Source organism: Carassius carassius, chromosome 41 (assembly GCF_963082965.1).
Source record: "Carassius carassius chromosome 41, fCarCar2.1, whole genome shotgun sequence".
Lineage (NCBI taxonomy): Eukaryota > Metazoa > Chordata > Actinopteri > Cypriniformes > Cyprinidae > Carassius > Carassius carassius.
In genome coordinates, this window is record NC_081795.1 from 2,336,903 (window position 1) to 2,357,264 (window position 20,362).

General features: G+C 38.0%; 1 protein-coding gene across 1 annotated transcript in view; it reads left to right on the plus strand.

The window, feature by feature from the left end:
- The window catches only part of LOC132123420 (NACHT, LRR and PYD domains-containing protein 12-like), a 39,365-nt gene that overhangs the window by 14,140 nt on the left and 4,863 nt on the right, over nucleotides 1-20,362 (plus strand). The window contains exons 6-12 of the mRNA XM_059534016.1: nucleotides 7,034-7,150; nucleotides 9,114-9,230; nucleotides 9,524-9,637; nucleotides 9,779-11,548; nucleotides 13,325-13,498; nucleotides 13,949-14,122; nucleotides 17,756-17,929. Of these exons, the coding sequence (XP_059389999.1) occupies nucleotides 7,034-7,150; nucleotides 9,114-9,230; nucleotides 9,524-9,637; nucleotides 9,779-11,548; nucleotides 13,325-13,498; nucleotides 13,949-14,122; nucleotides 17,756-17,929 (2,640 nt within the window). The remainder of the gene's footprint in view (nucleotides 1-7,033; nucleotides 7,151-9,113; nucleotides 9,231-9,523; nucleotides 9,638-9,778; nucleotides 11,549-13,324; nucleotides 13,499-13,948; nucleotides 14,123-17,755; nucleotides 17,930-20,362) is intronic.

Sequence of the window (20,362 nt, forward strand, 5' to 3'; positions counted from 1 at the left end):
TGTACAGTGCCTATATAGAAAATCATCATACCCTGTGAAAACCTTTACTTTTTTCACATTACACCCTGGAAAATAAAATATGTACACATTATGACCATCATCATTAAAGTAAAAATGTCATAAAAAAATTCTGGAGGATAATTAAAAATTAATGCAGTGCTTGGTTTGGTAAAGTGATCAGCCCCTTAGAATATATCATTATAAACTTGCTCATGTGCAAGCAATCAACTTCCAGATTAAACTCCAGGCTAATTGCCATACCTTACATCAAGTTGGTGATGACACTGTTAGTAGTCCATGGCACGGTAATGAATTCACTATGGTTGAGAAAGTGGTTTCAAAAGACCACTAGGATTAAGTTGTAGAAAGGCACAAGTTAGGAGAAGGCTACAAAAACATGTCAAAGGCTTGAGCGTCATCAAGAAGTGAAAAGCGTATGGCACCACCAGCACATTTCCTAGATCAGGCCGTCCGTCCAAAGTGGATGACAGAGCCAGGAGGATATTGATATGAGAAGCTACCAGGAGGCTAAAGGCAACTTTGAAGGACTTACAAGTTTTACGGCTGGGTCTGGTCAGTCTGTGCACATGACAACTATCGCCCAAGCTTTACACAAAAAGCTGACCTGTATGACAGGTGACACGAAAGAGCCTTTCCTAAATAAGTTGAACCTTTTTCAACCACCTGATCATGTGCCTAATGAAAGGCCCTTTTTCCTAAAAAAGTTTGTTAACCTTTTTCAACTACCTAATCATGTGCTTAAAAGAAGCACAAATAAAGATATAGGTGCAAACAGAAAACAGTGACGTCAACCTTGGTTTTGATAAGCAGTTATTTTATGACACAGAACGCGTTGGTGAAACTCATGCATCTAGCAAGAACTTGATACACAAAATAATCATATTTATTCAAGCATTTAACATTTATGAATTAATTAAATGTCAGTAATGAACAAGACTGCACAAATTATAGCGATCACGAGGAAGGTCCGCGTACAGTAAAGTGAACAGTGTACGACACTGTTATATCAGTTATATTCAGTTATACAGTGCCACCTGCTGGTGCAGTTTGGTAACTTCTAGAGAAAATTATTTATTTCATTTTATATTTTTATTTTCATTATTCAAAAATGATAATGCATAGCCGCTTAGCACTTCCGTACATATTGGCAATAATGTGTAAACATTTTTCCATCTGAACAAAGTGACATTTTAAGGTCACTTTCCGAAAAAAAAACTTATTGATTTTGCTTCCATTAATTTCTTTTCAGTTACTTTTTGAGTTACTTGTTGCAGCCCTATATTATTATTAATATATTTTTTTATTATCATCATCCTTTCCACTGGCATACACTCCTTTCATCAATGCGAAACCTTACTTTGAATTAATACTAAGCAAGCACCCCTCTGAGAGTGCAATGGTTTAATCCACTGTAATTTTGAATTGATCACAGCTTCGTTGGGAATCATTTTGTAGCCTATGTTACCAAGAAAAAGTTTTGTAGGAGCCATTTTTCCCTAAAAGTAACTGCGTCACGTTTGCATAGCAAGTGAGTATCACATGTCATTATTTAACCCTCTGGGCTTCTTCGTAAATGGGTCACACTTAGCTTCCTCCCGCCCGAAAACGGGCGAAGCCTTAAAATTGTACTTTACTTTTTCCCAGGATAACCAATCAAATATATTTTTGTTCTATAATGTTTTCTGATTATTATTTAGAATTTTTAGATTTTTTTATGATACTTTGCATTAATTATATAATTTTTATGAGCTATTTTTTCCATTAGAATTAATATATCATTTTTTATTTTATATTTATTAAAAAAAAAAAAAATTCAATAAATGCAGCATTTCACATCAAAATAGAGTGCCAGCCTAAAAAAAAATGTTCCAGGAGAAGAACTTCATCTAGTGGCTTTAAAAAATAGCCACTTTTGTGTAATGGCCTGTAGGCTGTCTATAGCTTCCTATATATCCTATATAGAAAGGCTTTTTGATTCCTTTTGTTGTTTTAGACATGATTTCTCTATCTTATTCGTTTTTTTTTTATTTAGATATACATTTAGATATTCTAAAAGATGATTACTTTATTTTCTTAACAAAAATGTTTAGATAAGTATCAGGTTTTGCATTATGATTACAATCAAACTATAGCATTTGGTTAGAAAGGGAACACAATGTGTGTGTGTGTGTGTATGTGTGAGTGAATGTTTGTGTGTGTGTGTGTGTGTGTGTGTGTGTGTGTGTGTGTTGCATTGAGCGAGAGTCTCTTTTTGTATTTTTTATTTATTTATTTTTGCATATTCTCAAAATTTGCTGTTGCAGTCTTACCAGTCTCTCTCTTTCTCTCTCTCTCTCTCTCTCTCTCTGTGTGTGTGTGTGTGTGTGTGTGTGTGTGTGCATTTGAGCAAGTTTTTTTTTTTTTTCATTTATTGATTTTATGTGGAATATTCTACAAATTTGCTGTTGCAGTCGCCAGTTTATCTGTGTATGTGTGTGTGTGTTTGTGTGCGTGGGTGTGTGTGTGTGGGGGGGGGGGATCTTATTTGCACTCTTGATGTTCTAGAGTGTCACCCCTTCATTGCTGTACACTTTTTTTCAGCACAGTTGCTGATCTGTAGCTTGTACCACCAAAAGTTTCTCTGAGTTTTCCTATTTTTTCGTATTTCCCATTCATTTCCTATGTCGCCCGTTTTCGGGCGGGAGGAAGCTAAGTGTGAAGCTAAGTTTTTTTACGACCCTTTAACATATCAGAATCATCTCCTTGATTTTTTTTGTGTGCTCATATAGGTAATACAACAAAAGTCACCAAGTTTCATCCGATGAAGCAAAAAAATTAAACATTTCAAAACGTTCAAGTTTTCGCCCGTTTTCGGGCGAAGAAGCCCAGAGGGTTAATACATAAAATACTGTGGTGTTTATATTTGGTTAGATAGGTGTAATTTACAGGTGGGTCATGTCCCCACCACTGCCAGAGTCGAAATTGTCCCTAACGTTAGGTTACTCCTTTTGAAACATCTTGAGACGGACGTAACGTTACCTAATGCACATGAAACATTTGTTTTTAATAAGATGTGATCTGGCGCTGGAGTCTGTTGTTTTTGAAAGCATGTTAATTGTTCTTTGCGGTGTAATTTTACTTGCTGTTATTAGTGACGGAACGTTTTCTTGTGAACAGTGATCACACACGAGGAGCGCTTCCATATATTTATTAATGCCGGTTAAATCACAAAACAAAACACACAAACGTATCCCTGCTCTTGATATACGACCATTGATGAACAGCCTTGATTTTATTAAGGGGATAAATGCGAGGGCGGAGTAGGCTACAACCCAAAACCTCTGACACCTGACCACTAACAAAAATCTACCATTAGACTGTTTAGGAATAGGTATCTATGCATTTATTTACTGACATTAATCTTTGGCTTAAAAAAATATATGTTTTCATAATACATGTAACAATACAAATAGTCTACACATTAACCCCGATCGAACGATTTGAGCTTCCATAAACAACGCAAAATATAGGAATGATGAGTTTCTGTTTTCGAATTTCAAAGCCAAAGAGCTCTGACTGTTCCTAGAAAAACCACTTCCTGCTTAGTTCAAATCGCCACAGCAATGACGTCGTGTGCAAACCACCTGTGAAATGGATCATACCAAGTTAGTCCTAGTGGTGGGGAGGAGCTAGTCCTCTGTCTTCTTCTTCTTCTTCTTTGTTTCGTTTAATGGCGGGTGGCAACCAGCATTATGGTGCATTACCGCCACCTACTATGTTGGAGTGTGGGTCAGAGTTTTCCTTCCCTTGAGTAAAAAAATTAATAAATAATAATAAATACAGCTACTACTAGTAATAATACTAAAAATATTTCCTGTCCCTAAATTCTATTTATCAACCCAGTTTCTCTCAAGTAACAGAATAACTTCCCTACTTCAATATCAAAATTTTTTTTAAACTTAATTCTTCCTGGTCAAACTTTCTACTTTCCTCCCTTAATACTTCCCGCTCTCTATAGAATTTTTGACAATGAAGAATTACATGCTCAACTGACTCCTCTATTTGGCAGTGATCACACACTCCTGAAGGGTGCTTATTTATTAAGTACAAGGTTTTATTAAGCCTAGTATGTCCTACCCTTAGCCTTGTCAAAATGTTCTCCTCTTTATCCACATAAATGTTACCTGCATGTTCATATTTTTAATTCTATACAATATTTCATAGATCTCATTTACTATATCTTGTCTGCTGTTAGATGTAAATGACTGCAGTGACATTAATGCAGAGCATGAATCAGTACATATAATAACTTTTTTAATTTGTAATTCTTCTACCTTCTCTAATGCTATTACGATTGCCACCATCTCAACTGTATACACTGATAGATGATCTGAAGTCCTTCTCTTACCAGAAACATGTAATGTAGGAATACTAAAACCAAAACCTGCTTTCCCTGTATTAGGATCCTTGGATCCATCAGTATATATTTGAACATATGTTTGATATAGAGTTTGTATTCTATCTTCCACCAGTGCTGCTATATTTCCAAATCCTTTTTCACCCTGCATTTTTTCCAGAAATATAAATCTACTGACACTGGAGGAAACAACCAAGGTGGTGTCACTGATAATGGCACTGTCGGGATATATCCACCTTGATTTAATGTCATGTCTTCAGCTATTTCTTCACATCTCCATGCAAAGCATCCCCGTTTAGCCCTTTCACTCTCCCAACATGGGAGAAGTATCTTAGTTGTAGGATGTCGATCCCCAGAATGCCCTTGTAAATTTATCCAGTAGTGCATCATTAACTGCTTACGTCTAATGTGCAATGGCATTTCCCCCATCTCAACCTGAAGAGCAGCCACAGGAGTTGTTTTCATAGCCCCACAGCATAGTCTTAGAGCTTGAGCTTGCACCACATCCAACTTTTTTAAGGCCGTTTTTGCTGCCGATCCATAAGCAATGCACCCGTAATCTAATACTGATCTTATCAATGCTATATACACATTTTTACTAGCAGGCCTACTTGCCCCCCATTCTGACCCTGTTAAGCATCTCATCACATTTAGTATCTTTTTACACTTGGTATTTACCCTTCTGATATGTTCATTCCATGTTAACTTATCATCAAACCACATACCCAAAAACCTAAAAACTTTTACTTGCTCTATTTCTTGCCCATACATCTTTACCTTAGCTTCAACCCCTCTCTTTCTAGTGAAAAACACTGTCTTGGTTTTCCCAATTGCAAACTTAAATCCCCATGCAATTGACCATCTCTCCACCACATTAATTGCCTCTTGTATTTTACCTTTAATATGATTAATGTTCCTTCCCCTTTTCCATAAGGCTCCATCATCAGCAAACAGTGACTGTCCGATATCCCCCTGTACTTGTGAAAAAACATCATTAATCATTATGGAAAAGAGTATAGGGCTAATTACACTGCCCTGAGGAGTACCATTCTCTACCATGTATCTTCTTGAAACAGCTGTCCCTATTCTTACTTGTATACTTCTCTCATCCAAGAATCCCTTAATCCACTTATATGTTCTACCTCCTATTCCTATCATTTTTAATTTTATCATTACTCCCTCCTTCCAAACCATATCGTAGGCTTTTTCTACATCAAAGAACACTGCCATTACAGACTCTTTATTAACTTGAGCTTTCCTGATCTCGGTTTCCAAATACATAACAGGATCCATCGTTCCTCTACCCCTCCTAAATCCACTCTGATGAGGCTTTGGAACATACTCTCTTACACTATAACTTACACTAAAACCTAGTGTTACATTCTTTGGGAGTACTTCCTCCTCAAACTCCAGAATCACAAGCTCACTGTCCTTCCTCACTCCCTCCCGAGTTATCTGCCTCCTTCGGACACCTTTTAGATGTCCTCCTTTAAGATTTGCTTTGATTTCCTCCATTGTAACCCCGACTGGTACCCCCCATATCACTCCCTTACTCCACATGTTTCCTCTTTCAATTTGACTTGTACTTATTACTTTAAACCTCCCAATTTCTTTAATCCTTCCAGCCCGCTCTCTCTGTTCTTCATTTTTACAACCGATCATTAGATTACCATCTCTCAACACCTTGGCTACTATAATATCTCCGACCTGGTTTCTCAATACAGTTGTTAATTTCACCGGACTTATTGACGAAATTCCCCTCTCCTCACCAAATCTCAATATGATTTTAAACTCTAGTCCTTTCATACCATTATCTTTTATTACTTTCCCATAATCCTCATTACTCCTTGCCCTTTTTGTACTGATCCCAGCAAAAGTGTTTCCTCTTTTGTCCCTCTTTTTTTTATCTTCTTGACTTATATCCATACCCCCCTGACTATCATCCATATCGGTGTCCTTCCACTCTGACCCATTCTCAACATAGTTGTGCCTACCCGCTGCCTTCTCCCTCTTCTCCATTTTAGTTGACCTCTTTCCAAACTCCCACTTCCATACGCTCCTTTCTCCGAGAGACTCGTCTCTGCTCGTTATTCACGGGTTTCACCAACAAAACACAAAGTTGCTGAAGTTCCTCGCGCTCCCGAGGACCAAACGCTGCTTGTCTCGCACGTCGACCGGAAGTCGATCACATGGATCCAGCTAGTCCTCTGCCCTTAGTAAAAAAATTAAATGAGGCAAAAAAACAGGAAATGGTAGAAACGAATACTTTTTACATTCAATAACAATCGTAAGTGGAATCCACTTGACTAATAATGTTGTGTTTTACTTAATAGATTTCCCCCATGCCTTGTAATTAATTACTGTGTTTCTGAACGATTGTTTTTGTCATTTGCAATCATAGTCAGTAAAGAAGAGGCTAATCAGATGCACCAGTGCAGCTCCATAAGGACAAAATGGATGTACAAAAAAATGAAGATGGGAATTCTTCTTCAGGATACAGGTACTCTTAAGACAACATGAAATAAAAAAAGACTCAACATCAAAATGTAAAAAGTTGATTTGCTTTTGAAACAACTTTCTGTTGATGTTACCAAGCCCATGTTTGCTGTATTACAGTTCAATGCAGCTGGATAGATCAGATTCAGCAGAACCCAGCTGTGTGTCCATGAAGAGTGACTGGTCTATGGATCTTCCTCCCAAATTAAAGGGTGGAGACACACGGACGAATCTCAGGTGTTACTTTTTTAATTTTAGAATGTACTAAACATGTTACACTGTGTAATTTGAGTATTGCTTTTATTAATACATTTTATAAAGTTAAATTAAAGTACATTTAAAGGCACACTATGTAAGATTTTTTTATTAAAATATCCAAAAACCACTGCTGACTTATGTACTTACATTATCCCAAATGTTTCGAAGAATGTTTAAATTAGGGGTGCGCCGATCACGATCGGCCGATCGTTATGCGCATCTCGCCAGTAAAGCCGGTTCTCTAATCAGAGGTAAATTCCATCAGGTGCGTGATTTCACATCTTCTTCTTCTTCTTCTTCGGCGGTCACTCGAAACGAGTATGACTGTCCTCTCCGTCGGGTCGCCTTATTTGTGGATCCTCAGGTGGCTGTAGAGGCCGATCTGTGATCCACAGATTCTGGTGCAATGTGGGCATTGGAAGGTTGAGGTGATGCGTGGTGGTGGAGCCTTTCTCTGTTTGTCCTTGCGGTGTTGTCGCTTTGCATCTGCGGCATGGCGGAGTTCTGTTTCGTGGTGTGCTGCACCTTCCTGCACTGCTTTTCTCCAGTAGTCCCTGTTAAACGCGAGATTCTCCCAGTCGCCGGACGTGATGTTAAACTTTTTCAGGCTGGTCTTGATATTGTCCTTAAAGCGTTTCTTTGGCCCACCAGGGGCTCGCTGTCCTTCTTTTAGCTGGGAGTACAGGATCTGCTTAGGGAGACGGTTGTTGGGCATGCGGATGACATGTCCTGTCCATCGGAGTTGGAGCTGCATTATGGTGGTAGTGATGCTGGGCATATTCGTTTCCTCCAGAATACTGGAGTTTGTACGTCTGTCTTCCCAGTTGATCCTCAGGATTTTTCTTAAGGCTCTTTGATGGAATCGTTCCAGTGCTTTCAGGTGCCTGCTGTAAGTGGTCCAGGATTCCGCTCCGTACAGCAGAGTTGGGAGAATCGCAGCTCTGTAAACCAGGACCTTGGTTTGAGTCCTCAGGTCTCGGTCATCAAAGACTCTTGTCCTAAGTTTGGCATAGGCTCCGCTGGCACAACTTAGGCGATGGTTGACTTCACAGTCTATATCAGCTTTGGAAGAGAGAATGCTGCCAAGGTAGTGGAAGTGGTCCACGCTTTCCAGAGTGGTGTTATCCACTTTGATGATAGGCTGGAGTGATGGCTGGTTGGGTGGTGGTTGATACAGAACCTGAGTTTTGTTGATGTTCAAGACCAAACCCAGGGCTCTGTATGCCTTGGCAAAGGCATTTAGAATGCCCTGGAGGTCTTCAGGAGAGTGTGCTGCAATGGCGTTATCATCGGCGTATTGCAGCTCTATGATGGTGGCATTTCTGACTTTGCTCTTGGCTTTGAACCTGTTAAGGTTGAAGAGCCTGCCGTCAGTCCTGTAAAGGATTGGGATCCCCCGTGGCAACTCTTGGCCAGTAAGGTGGAGTATGGCTGCAATGAAGATGGCAAATAACGTAGGTGCAATGATACATCCCTGTTTGACCCCAGTTTCTATGGTAAATGGCTCAGATTCAGAGCAGCATAGAGCAGCTGTTACTACACAGAGCCGTTGTTAACTGAGAAGATGCGCAAATCCACGTTCATTATCAGCGTTTATTTGCGCAGCTTCTCCGTTAACAGCGGCTCTGTGTGAAATCATGCACCTGATGGAATTTACCGCTGATTAGAGAACCGGCTTTACTGGCGAGATGCGCATAACTTCAGAAGTAAAATGGCATAAGATATGAAGTCTTGTTTTCTGTTAAACTGATCAAAATAAAGTGAATTTATTATTAAAAGAACTAATATCTGTCAGTGGGCTCCGAAAAATCTCACTTATAAACATTTGTAAGTATAAACGTATATATTTTTTTTCTGCACGACATCAAAATGTAAAAAGTTGATTTGCTTTTGAAACAACATTTCAGTTGATGTCACCAAGCCCTTGTTTGCTGTATTACAGTTCAGTCCAGCAGAAGAGCTCAGATTCAGCAGAACCCAGCTGTGTGTCTATGAAGAGTGACTGGTCTATGGATCCTCCTCCCAAATTAAAGGGTGGAGACATGCAGCTGAATCTCAGGTGTTACTTTTCATTTTAGTATATACTAATAGTGTAACATTATGTACATTGTGGTTTATTAATTTCTTAACTATTATTTATTGAGTCATTATAAACATATTTCATCAAGTTATTTATTTCATCAACCTTACTGTATCAATGGTTTATAGCAAAGATACATAGAAACTGGGCACATAATTTTTTTTCACCTCTTGAAACAATTCATTTTATATTTCTAATGTATTAACAGCAAGTAAACTACCAATTCAAAATATCGAAATATCTGACTGTTTATTTATTTCATGCTGTTTAAGGCGAACCCTGCAATCCAGATCAGATGAAATAGAGCCCTTCTGTAAAAAAATGAAATATGATGAGTCTATGAATGAACCACTAGACTTTAATGAAAGCATGGGTCCTGGTGACAGGTAATATTCAAGATTTTTAGAATGCAAAGATTCATCAAATAGTTAATAAATAATTCAAAGGTTTCCCTTCATTAGACTTGTACTGTTTTTATAAATGTACCACTTAGACTCCTGTAATAATGTGATATTTTAATTTTCCAGCCATGAAGTCCTCAAAACATTCAGGTTAAATCTGAAGAAGAGGTTTCAGTGTCTTTATGAAGGAATAGCAAAGCAAGGAAACCCAACACTCCTGAATGAGATCTACACAGAGCTCTACATCACAGAGAGTGAGAGTGGAGAGATCAGTAATGAGCACGAGGTTAGACAGATTGAGACACAATCCAGGAGAGCAGCAACAGAGGACACATCGATCAAATGTAGTGACATCTTTAGACCTTTACCTAGACAAGACAAACCCATCAGAACTGTGCTGACAAAGGGAGTCGCTGGCATTGGAAAAACAGTCTCTGTGCAGAAGTTCATCCTGGACTGGGCTGAAGGAAAAGAGAATCAGGACGTCCAGCTCATATTTCCACTTCCTTTCAGAGAGATCAATCTGATGAAGGATAAAACACTCAGTCTTTCAGATCTCATTCAGGTCTTTTTCCCTGAAACAAAAGAAATGGAAATATCCAGTGATGAATATAAAGTTTTGTTCATCTTTGATGGTCTGGACGAGTGTCGTCTGTCTCTGGATTTTCAGAGTGATGTGAGGTTGTGTGATGTAAGTGAATCAGCATCAGTGCACGTGCTGTTGACGAACCTCATTGTGGGGAATCTGCTTCCCTCTGCTCTCATCTGGATCACCTCCAGACCAGCAGCAGCTGATCTCGTCCCCTCTGAGTGCGTCCATCGAATGACAGAAGTACGAGGCTTCAATGAGCCACAGAAGGAGGAATACTTCAGGAAGAGGATCAGTGATCAGAGTCTGGCCGATAGGATCATCTCACACCTGAAGTCATCAAGGAGCCTCTTCATCATGTGCCACATCCCAGTGTTCTGCTGGATCTCAGCCGCTGTTCTGGAGAAGATGTTGAGTCGAGCAGAGAGTGGAGAGATTCCCAAGACTCTCACTCAGATGTACACACACTTCCTGATCCTTCAGACCAACATCAAACATGAGAAGGACTATGAGAAGAACGTGACAGATGAAGACATGATCCTCAAACTGGGGAAACTTGCATACAAACAGCTGGATAGAGGCAACCTGATCTTCTATGAGGAAGACCTGAGAGAGTGTGGCATTGATGTGACAGAAGCATCAGTGTACTCAGGATTGTGCACTCAGATCTTCAGAGAGGAGTTTGGCTTGTATCAGGGGAAAGTCTTCTGCTTTGTTCATCTGAGCATTCAGGAACATCTAGCAGCTCTATATGTGCACCTCTCCTATAAAAACAACCGCTCAAAGTTTTTCTATGATATGTCCTCTGAATTGTCAGAGTTTTTCACATATAATTTATCTGATGTACATCAGAAAGCTGTGGATAAGGCTCTACAGAGTAAAAATGGACATCTGGACCTTTTCCTGCGGTTTCTTCTGGGTCTGTCAGTGAAGAATAATCAGATTCTCCTACAAGGATTAATGAAACAGCCAAGAAGCAGCTCTGACAGCAATGAGAAAACAGTTGAGTACATTAAGATGAAGATCAGGACCATTGACTCTCCAGAGAAATCCATCAATCTGTTCCACTGTCTGAATGAACTGGGTGATCATTCACTAGAGGAGGAAATACAACAGTACCTGATATCTGGAACAATAAAGCAAGTTAAACTCTCTTCATCTCAGTGGTCAGCTGTAGTTTTTGTGTTGTTGACATCAGAGGAGAAGCTGGATGAGTTTAGGCTGAAAGAATATGTTGGAGCAGAAAATAAAGCTGATCACGTTCTTCAGAAGTTGGTGCCTGTGATTAAAGAATCCAGAAGATCAAAGTAAGTATCATTAGACTATTAATATTACACAAAAATTATGACGGTCATATGATGAATTTTCATGTTCTCCCTTTTTTAGTGTGTTATGTAACTGTTTGTGCATGTATAATATCTGCAAAGTTACAAAGCTCAAAGTCTCGTATAAAAGGATTTTTTCAGGGATGTGATTCTTCTGGATTAATCTGGAATTCCATATATTTTGGCCTAAAATCATGACCCATGTGAATCAAGCAGGTAATAAAAAAAAAATCAGGGAGAGGGGAGGCTCAATGTGATGCTGGTTACTGCATGATGATTGAGATCACGCAAATGGCCTTAAACAATGAAGTACATAAATTGCAAAAAAATTGTTTTATAAAACATCATGGACGGAATGGTCCTGAGAGCACTGTATGAGCTTATGGCGCAATCTGCAGGACCGTTAAAAAGGGTTAAAAACTAAGGTTTAAAAGTAAAAAAAAAAACAAATGCAAGCAGATCAAGCACCATTGGCCATTGCGATTAAATGGTGTTAAAGCAAATAAGGCTTCAGTATTTGAAGTATATCTTTACATTTTACTCCACATCATTTGAAAGAAGTGTTGCAGTTACAAATTACATTTTGCATGTTACCTAGCTTTTTCTGCAGTAGTTTATTTCTGCGACAAAATAAGTGATTTTGCCTACTACAGGGCACCAAAAGCACTATATCTTATGAGTTTTACCCTTACTCACCTAAACTTTTCAACAAGGCTACTTTACGTGAAAGTGATTTTCCATAGCTTAGTTTTTGAGTTTGAAGAAAATTGAGCTGTTTTATTTTAATAAAAAAATAAATAAACATGATTGCTCCTCACAAATCAACTCTATTTTGTTTTTGTTACATGTACTCTGTGCCTTGTTTTGGACTTTTATGTCCCTTCTTGTCTTCCATTGTGTATGGTGTTTGTAGTCCATCGATTAGTTTCCCCAGGTGTATCTTGTTAGCCCCCTGTGTATTTATAGCCCTTGTGTTTCTTGTGAGTTGTAGAATGTAATGGTTGTCTGTTTGCCCATAATGCTGTTCTTTGGTCCCTTTGGTTTTTTGGCTTATTATTTTTTTTCTTCTAGTTTTTCCATTAAATTCCTACACATAGATCCTTGCCTCTGCCAGTTTTCCCCAGCTTCTCCACAATTGTACAGTTTTTCACTGGCATATCTCTTTGACTAGTGCATATTCATCCACTATATTTGGTATAAGTAAAATACTTAATTACTGTTAAAATCAGATACTCTTAAGACTTTTACTCAAGCTGTTTTGAAATGGTTTTACTTGTAATGTAATGGAGTAATTTTCACTGTAAGGTATCTGTTCTTTTACTAAAGTATGGTTTTCAGGTACTCTTTAAATCTCTGCCAATTATATATATTTGTACCTTTTGCATATTAGTACCTTAGGAGGTACTTTTGAGAGTACAGCCTAACTGACTAAGTAAAAGCACAATATTCACACATTTTTCCTCATGCTAATCAAAGTTTGCATCACAGATGAAAATTTTAATATGATCCTGAGCCAACCAATCCACAGTGTGATGTGTGATTAACAACACAAAATATTGGTGTATGCATGATAAATTACATTCTCATTTTTATTTATTTTTTGACCTAGTAATGTTTAATCAGAATGTTGTAACTGGACCTTATATATGAAAATAAAAAGATCTGACTCTTCTTCCATTTAATCGTAACTTGTTTTTGTTGATGTAATCTTTGTGTTCTGATCGGAGAGAGTAAAGTGTGTGTCATTGTTCTCTACAGGTTGTGTAAGCGTGGTGTCACAGCTGAAGGTTGTGATTATCTGGTTTCAGTTCTGAGATCAAACTCCTCACAACTGAGAGAACTAGATCTGTCTGACAATAAACTAGGAGACTCTGGTGTGATGCATCTTTCTTCTGGACTCAAGAATCCTGACTGTAAATTAGAGATACTTGGGTGAGAATCACACACTCAGACAAATTCTCTTTTTTAAGATATATTTAAGATAAATATATGTATGTTTGTAGTAATGTAGAAAAGAAAGAGAGCTTGGGATCATAAAGCCCCAGGTGGTTTTGGGATATGAACTCAGGTTGCTTTGTGCCAGAATGCTGGCCATGAGGCTGACAAATTCTCTTTTAGTGAAACAGGAGCAGATAATGTGGGATAATCAACAAGATATGTGATTAAAAATTTAAAGTTAGTGCTACAAACTCATCATCAATTCACTGTTCTGAATCCAAAATATTTAATTAGTGTAACTGGTAAAGATTGGTACAAACTTTTAACAAATACAAATGCAAACAAAGAATGTCACACTGTGATGTGGTTAAAGTGATATTATGATGTTACATGCCTGGTAACGATCTGATCTGAGGGAGTAAAGAGTGTCATTGTTCTCTACAGGTTGAGTAACTGTGGTCTAGCAGATGAAGGTTGTGCTGCGCTGACTTCAGCTCTAAGATCAAACCCCTCACACCTGAGAGAACTGGATCTGTCTGAGAATATACTAGAAGATTCTGGTGTGAAGCATCTCTCTTACGGATTCGAGAATCCTCACTTTAAACTAGAGATACTCAGGTGAGAATCACACATGCTCTGGTAGTCAAACAAATTCTCTTTTTTTAAGATTTAAGGAAGTAATGTAGAGGAGAAAGTGGGACTAGATCAGAAAGCACTGCATAAATTTCATGAGGCTATCTTTTCAGAACACAAAAGGAAAAAATAATGTCTTGTTTGTGCTTGTTTATATGATGGCAGTGACTGGGGATAACTTTGAAGCTTTAATGTATGGCACATGCAGGGGTGGTCTGGGACTAAAATTCAGCCTTGGAAAAATCCACTCTATTTGGCCCTCATGTTTCCGAGTCTGATTAAGGCTTTTAAATTGAAATACTGTCATACATACATAGACCACAGGAAACAGATGATTCTTCTGCACAATCTGACTTTGCTGCAGCCTGGAATTGAACTACTGGTTTCGTCTGGTCAGAGGATAACTGGCCCCCCAACTGAGCCTGGTTTCTCCCAAGGTTTTTTTCTCCATTCTGTCACCGATGGAGTTTCGGTTCCTTGCCGCTGTCGCCTCTGGCTTGCTTAGTTGGGGACACTTCATCTACAGCGATATCGTTGACTTGATTGCAAATAAATGCACAGACACTATTTAACTGAACAGAGATGACATAACTGAATCCAATGATGAACTGCCTTTAACTATCATTTTTGCATTATTGACACTGTTTTCCTAATGAATGTTGTTCAGTTGCTTTGAAGCAATGTATTTTGTTTAAAGCGCTATATAAATAAAGGTGACTTGACATACAGGACATATTTTTTAACAAAATATATTAGGGGTGTAAATTTTTGATCATTCCCATGATTTATCGTCATTTAAATTAACATTCAATTAATCGTTAACCTTAATACTGAAAAATGCATCTGTTGCAGTGGCATATAGTCACCGGTATGACAGGATGTGCAAATGCCACTCAAAATGGTAGCTTCCTCACCCAAATGAAAGGGTTTTTTAGTCTAAATAAAAGGCTTACTGTGTTAAACATGCCGGTGTGAAATGAAAGATTTCATGGCCATTAATTAAGAGTTCATTCCTATGGCTTAGTAATTAGTTCCCTCATTTTAGTTAAATCATGGGTTAATATGGAAACAAATTGATGAAACATGGATGGCCAAAAATAAATCGTAGGAACAGATTAACAAGTTGTAGGAATTAATCATATAAATTCAAGTTTTTTCAATTCAATTCAATTCAAGTTTATTTGTATAGCGCTTTTTACAATACAAATCGTTACAAAGCAACTTTACAGAAAATTATGTTTCTACAATATTTAGTAGTAGCTAGTAGTTTGTGCACATTTGACAGGATTTTAGAAAAAATTCCAGAGTTTGGGAGCCAAATGTGAAAAAGCTCTACCTCCTTTAGTGGACTTTGCTATCCTAGGAACTACCAAAAGTCCAGCGTTTTGTGACCTTAGGGTGCGTGATGGATTGTAGCGTGGTAGAAGGCTAGTTAGGTACGCAGGAGCTAAACCATTTAGGGCCTTATAGGTAAGTAATGATAATTTGTAACTGATACGGAACTTAATAGGTAGCCAGTGCAGAGACTGTAAAATTGGGGTAATATGATCAGATTTTCTTGACCTCGTAAGGACTCTAGCTGCTGCATTTTGGACAAAATGGTAGCGATCGGACAGGTAGGTAAATGTCCTGCTCGTGTCCCGCAGCGCTGTCAAAGCGTAGAGCCCGATATTTCAATCACATTAAAAGTGTAATTTGTACATTATTTTCAAAAAAAGATCCAGCCCCATCACCGTCATGTGTGCACATGAGCAGGGGCGGACTGGCCATCTGGAGCACCGGGACTTTTCCCGGTGGGCCGCTGACCAATGTGGGCCGGTACACGAATATATATATTATATATTTTTTTTAAATGACGGAAATCATACTATCACATCTCTTTTCTATGCAAATGAATGAGTGAGTCGATCGCGCGGCCGGCAAGGAGTGTGTTTTGTTTGCATGTGAGTGTTTTGCCCTCCCTCCCTGTTTAGTTTGGTCTACTCCAATGCATATCTTAAAAAACACGCCCCCTTTCACGTCGTCTAATTTACAGAGAAAGAGAGAGATAGATTTATCCGGTACAGAGATTTTTTTCTGAGCAGCAGGAGAGGCCACTGTGTACGTTCACTTAAAACACTTCAGAGAATACTTGCAGAGACAACTATTTTGAGATAATTGTGTGTGTGTTCATTCAGAATTTACAATGCGCAAAAGATGAAGTAATTCTGTGTAAGTTACGCGCATTGTCTGAAATGCTGCTCTCAGCGCGTGCTTTGAACGAGTGCGCGCAAGCTCCGAGCGCTCGCGAATTATTTAAAACGCTTCAATCGGCAAGATTTAGAAACAAGTGCAAATGATCAACTACGATCTGTTTCACCCCTTCAAGCGAGAGAGCAACGCGAATCAAGTTAGGAATTTTACATCACTATTCAAGATAGCCGTCGGGCAGGGTGGGGATATATTTTGGAGTCATACTGGAAAACTCCATACCCCCGGGACGTCGGGCTAGCGATTGTATGGGCCCTGCACCTCAGATCTATCCTTTAGTTTAGTTTAGTTTACAGACAGACATCTTAAGTTCAACACAATTGAGCTAATGTACAACAACATATTTACATCAATCTGAACAGGTGTAGGCTGAAGCTCTTGCTTATAATGCATACCCTTTTTAAAATATCTCATCTTTTAATAAATAAATAAAAACTGATGTCTTACATTAATATACTGTTGATAAACTAGTATAACTAGACTACAATAACATTATTTTTGCCAAGCAATACAGTTCCACAATCCAAAATACAACAAAAAGCAGCTTTCATATTTCACTCTTTAAATGGTTTCATATAGTTTCAGTGTATTATTCATAAATATCTTCTCTAACTTGCTAAGTGTCCCACACATTTTAAATTCCTCTTGACAGCTGTTCCATAGAATTACACCTTTAACTGAAATACAATGGTATTTTGCATTGGTCCTCACTTGGTTCTTTTTAAACATACATCCATATATCCAGTTTGTGAACCATTGGTTTCCACACTGGTTTCGTTCAACAAAATAAATGTTTATTTTAAAAGATTGACTCAAAAGATAAATTGACGAATTACTGAGTCAAAGACTATCTATTATTGAACATCTCGAATAAATAAAGACTTCAAGTTCATCTGTAAAGCACATAAAGCTATCGTTTGACTTTATAAACTTCTATTCCATGCATGATTCGTATGGAGCTGTTAACTGAATGCAAAGTGCGAGTTCTAGAAAATGTTTTGTGTCGTAATGAGCATGTATTGCTAACTAGGAGTTGCTAAATTAACAGCCGCTGCACGCATTTTTTTTTTTGTTCGTTTTTTTTTTTTTCAATGGAGGATCAGTTGCCCTATTGGTTAAAATCCCCAAACTGTATACTTAAATATTAAATTAATAAATTACATCAAAACGGGCAGATGCGTTATGATGTGGTGGGCCTCACGCAACCCAAAATGTAATTTTTTAATCGACCATCAATAGCTTTAATTGATTGAATCGACCGTTGATTAATCGTTGACATCGCTAAAAGATACTATTGAATCTCAATGCAATTAACAATATTAACAATAAGTAATGTGTTTAAGAAGAGTGTGTCATTGTTCTCTACAGGTTGTATGGTTGTGGAATCACAGATGAAGGTTGTGCTGCTCTGGCTTCAGCTCTGAAATCAAACACCTCACACCTGAGGGAACTGGATCTGTCTGACAATAAACTAGAAGATTCTGGTGTGGGTATACTCTCTTCTGGACTCTTGAACCCTGACTGTAAATTGGAGATGCTTCGGTGAGAATCACTCATGGTCTGGCACTCAGACAAATTCTCTCTTTTTTTATGATTTAACCTGTTAACCTGTGGTGAGATTAACGATTTCCTGCAGCCATTTTTCTGTCTAGTCTAGTCTTCCCATTTCCCTGTTTGAGGAAAAATATTTACCAAATGTATTGAAGGGTTCTAAAAACTATTTTAGTCATTAAACACACCACTGCATAGTTTTTCAATTATAAAACAATAGACAAAATCTTAGACATTGTATAGGTGATTTTATCTGAGCACTAGTAAAATACAATAAGAATAATTTAAGTAATAAAAAGAAATAAGAAAAAAAGAATTTAACTGTAAATGCCAAGTACATCCTGAGATTGCTAGAAATACAGCATTCACACTGATAGCTGCTGATACATTCAGTAATCACATGCTGATGGCCGAAAATAGAGATGGTAATCATACAGATGGCTAGCTATATAGTCAATAATCACACTCTATTCATATAGGCCGCATTCACACTGATAACTGTCATACACACAGTAATCACACGCTGATGTGCGCTCATACAGATGGTAATCATGCAGATGCAGACACATTTTATATGTGCAAATGCTGATTGCTAAGTTACGCCCCCATCAGATGACAGGTGTGTCACGAGCCGTCATGAGAGCACACCTGATTTCAAATAAACAATATTCTGTGTATCTTTGAATTTTCTTTTAGTGAATGGTCTTATTCTTTTTGTGATGCTGTATGCTACAAATCCATGCTATTTTTTACAAACAAGATGCAGTTTTTTGAGCGCAAGTTATTCCATAACAGATACAAACAATAACTGTCCCCGAAGAAATTAGATGTAAACAAATTAATTACCATCCATATTACAACGTTATTACTTCGTTGGACTAAAAGTGCTCTTTAGGATGTCGTTCAGTGGATAGGGTTGGGTATCGATTGGGTTTTATTCGATACCGGTACCATTTCGATACTTTTAAAATGGTATACTTCTATAAAATGGATACTTCTATAAAAATAAATAAATAAAAAAAGCATAAAAAGGATAACATTAAAGCATATTAGAAAGATTTTAAATAAATCCATAGCATTCACACGCTCCTTGGATGCTCTCATTTCCCAAGCTTCCCTTACTCTAAGGGTAATAAATGGATTTCAAGATTTGGGTCATTATTTAATACAAAACCACACATAATGTTTCTGTATCTCTGTCAATCACTCTGATATTTAGTTAAAACGAGTGCTGTCTGTCACTGTCTTTAATCAGTTCTGTGAAAGACTGTATGGTCATTCTTTATTAAGTAGCAACAATGTCGTTTGTAAAGTACAGTCTTGGGCAAATTAGTATTTTCACCCCAAAAAAGGGTTTTAAGCCAGTTATTTATATCTTTTGCTGTAGTATGACAGTAGGAAATATCAGGTTACATTTCCAAACATTCATTTTGCCATTAATTTTAATAATAATCTAGTGAGATTGTTGAATGCACAAGTTGTCTGACAACAGACTGACTAAGACTTTTGCACAGTACTGTATGTGTAAAGTACGTATAAATAGATATTTAAATAAGTGTAATTAAAGTATGCATTCATATGTGTTAAGGACTAGATTTTCGCTGTAGGAAACAGCTGTGGTGTGATGAGTGGTGAACGAGGAGAAAACTTTACAGTAGATGGGAAACCGATTGCTCCCTTGTGACCTTTTGTAAACTGCACAGATGGAGAGGAGTCCGGTCCGCTGCCTTTTTTATATGAAATTTAAGCGGACTGACTCTATCGCTATAGGCTATTGGAAATTTGAGTACAGTTTATGGAGCTAAATGCTATAGCCCCGATAAAAAAGCCTAGCAATGCCCATGCTTTCTTGTGTACATTTTGGAGAACCAGGACAAATATTTAAATCGACCGCTCAGGCATTTAAGGGGCACCGAAATGAGGAACCGAAATCTGCGTTCTTATTTGCTTCGGTGCATACCTGTTCCATAGTGGCACCTGGTTTCGGTACCCAACCCTATCAGTGGACCCTTAGTAACTAAACTGGGATTTACAGCTGTGGATGCGTTTATGATTCATTATTAAGATGAATCTGGTACATACTGCATTTTGATTATGGATGTTTTGATGATTTGTACTGCTTACACAAATTTAGCAAGTACATTCTTTATAAGCTTTTCAATGAAAAGCATGATCTATCGTCGATGCTTGAGGCTGAGATCTTTAGAATGATATACAGTTTGTCAAGATGAATTATGTCCCTTTTCATTTAATCTATTTGTAAACACTGATACGTGCAAACAAAGAGGGTTCTGTGCGCTGGCATCCAGGTGCAGGTTAACAGGTTAAGAAAGCAGCATAGATGAGAAAGGGGAGTTGGGATCAGAAAGCACCAGGAGCTGCCTGGATACGCGCTAAGGTCTCTGTGAGCGTTCCCTTTCTAGA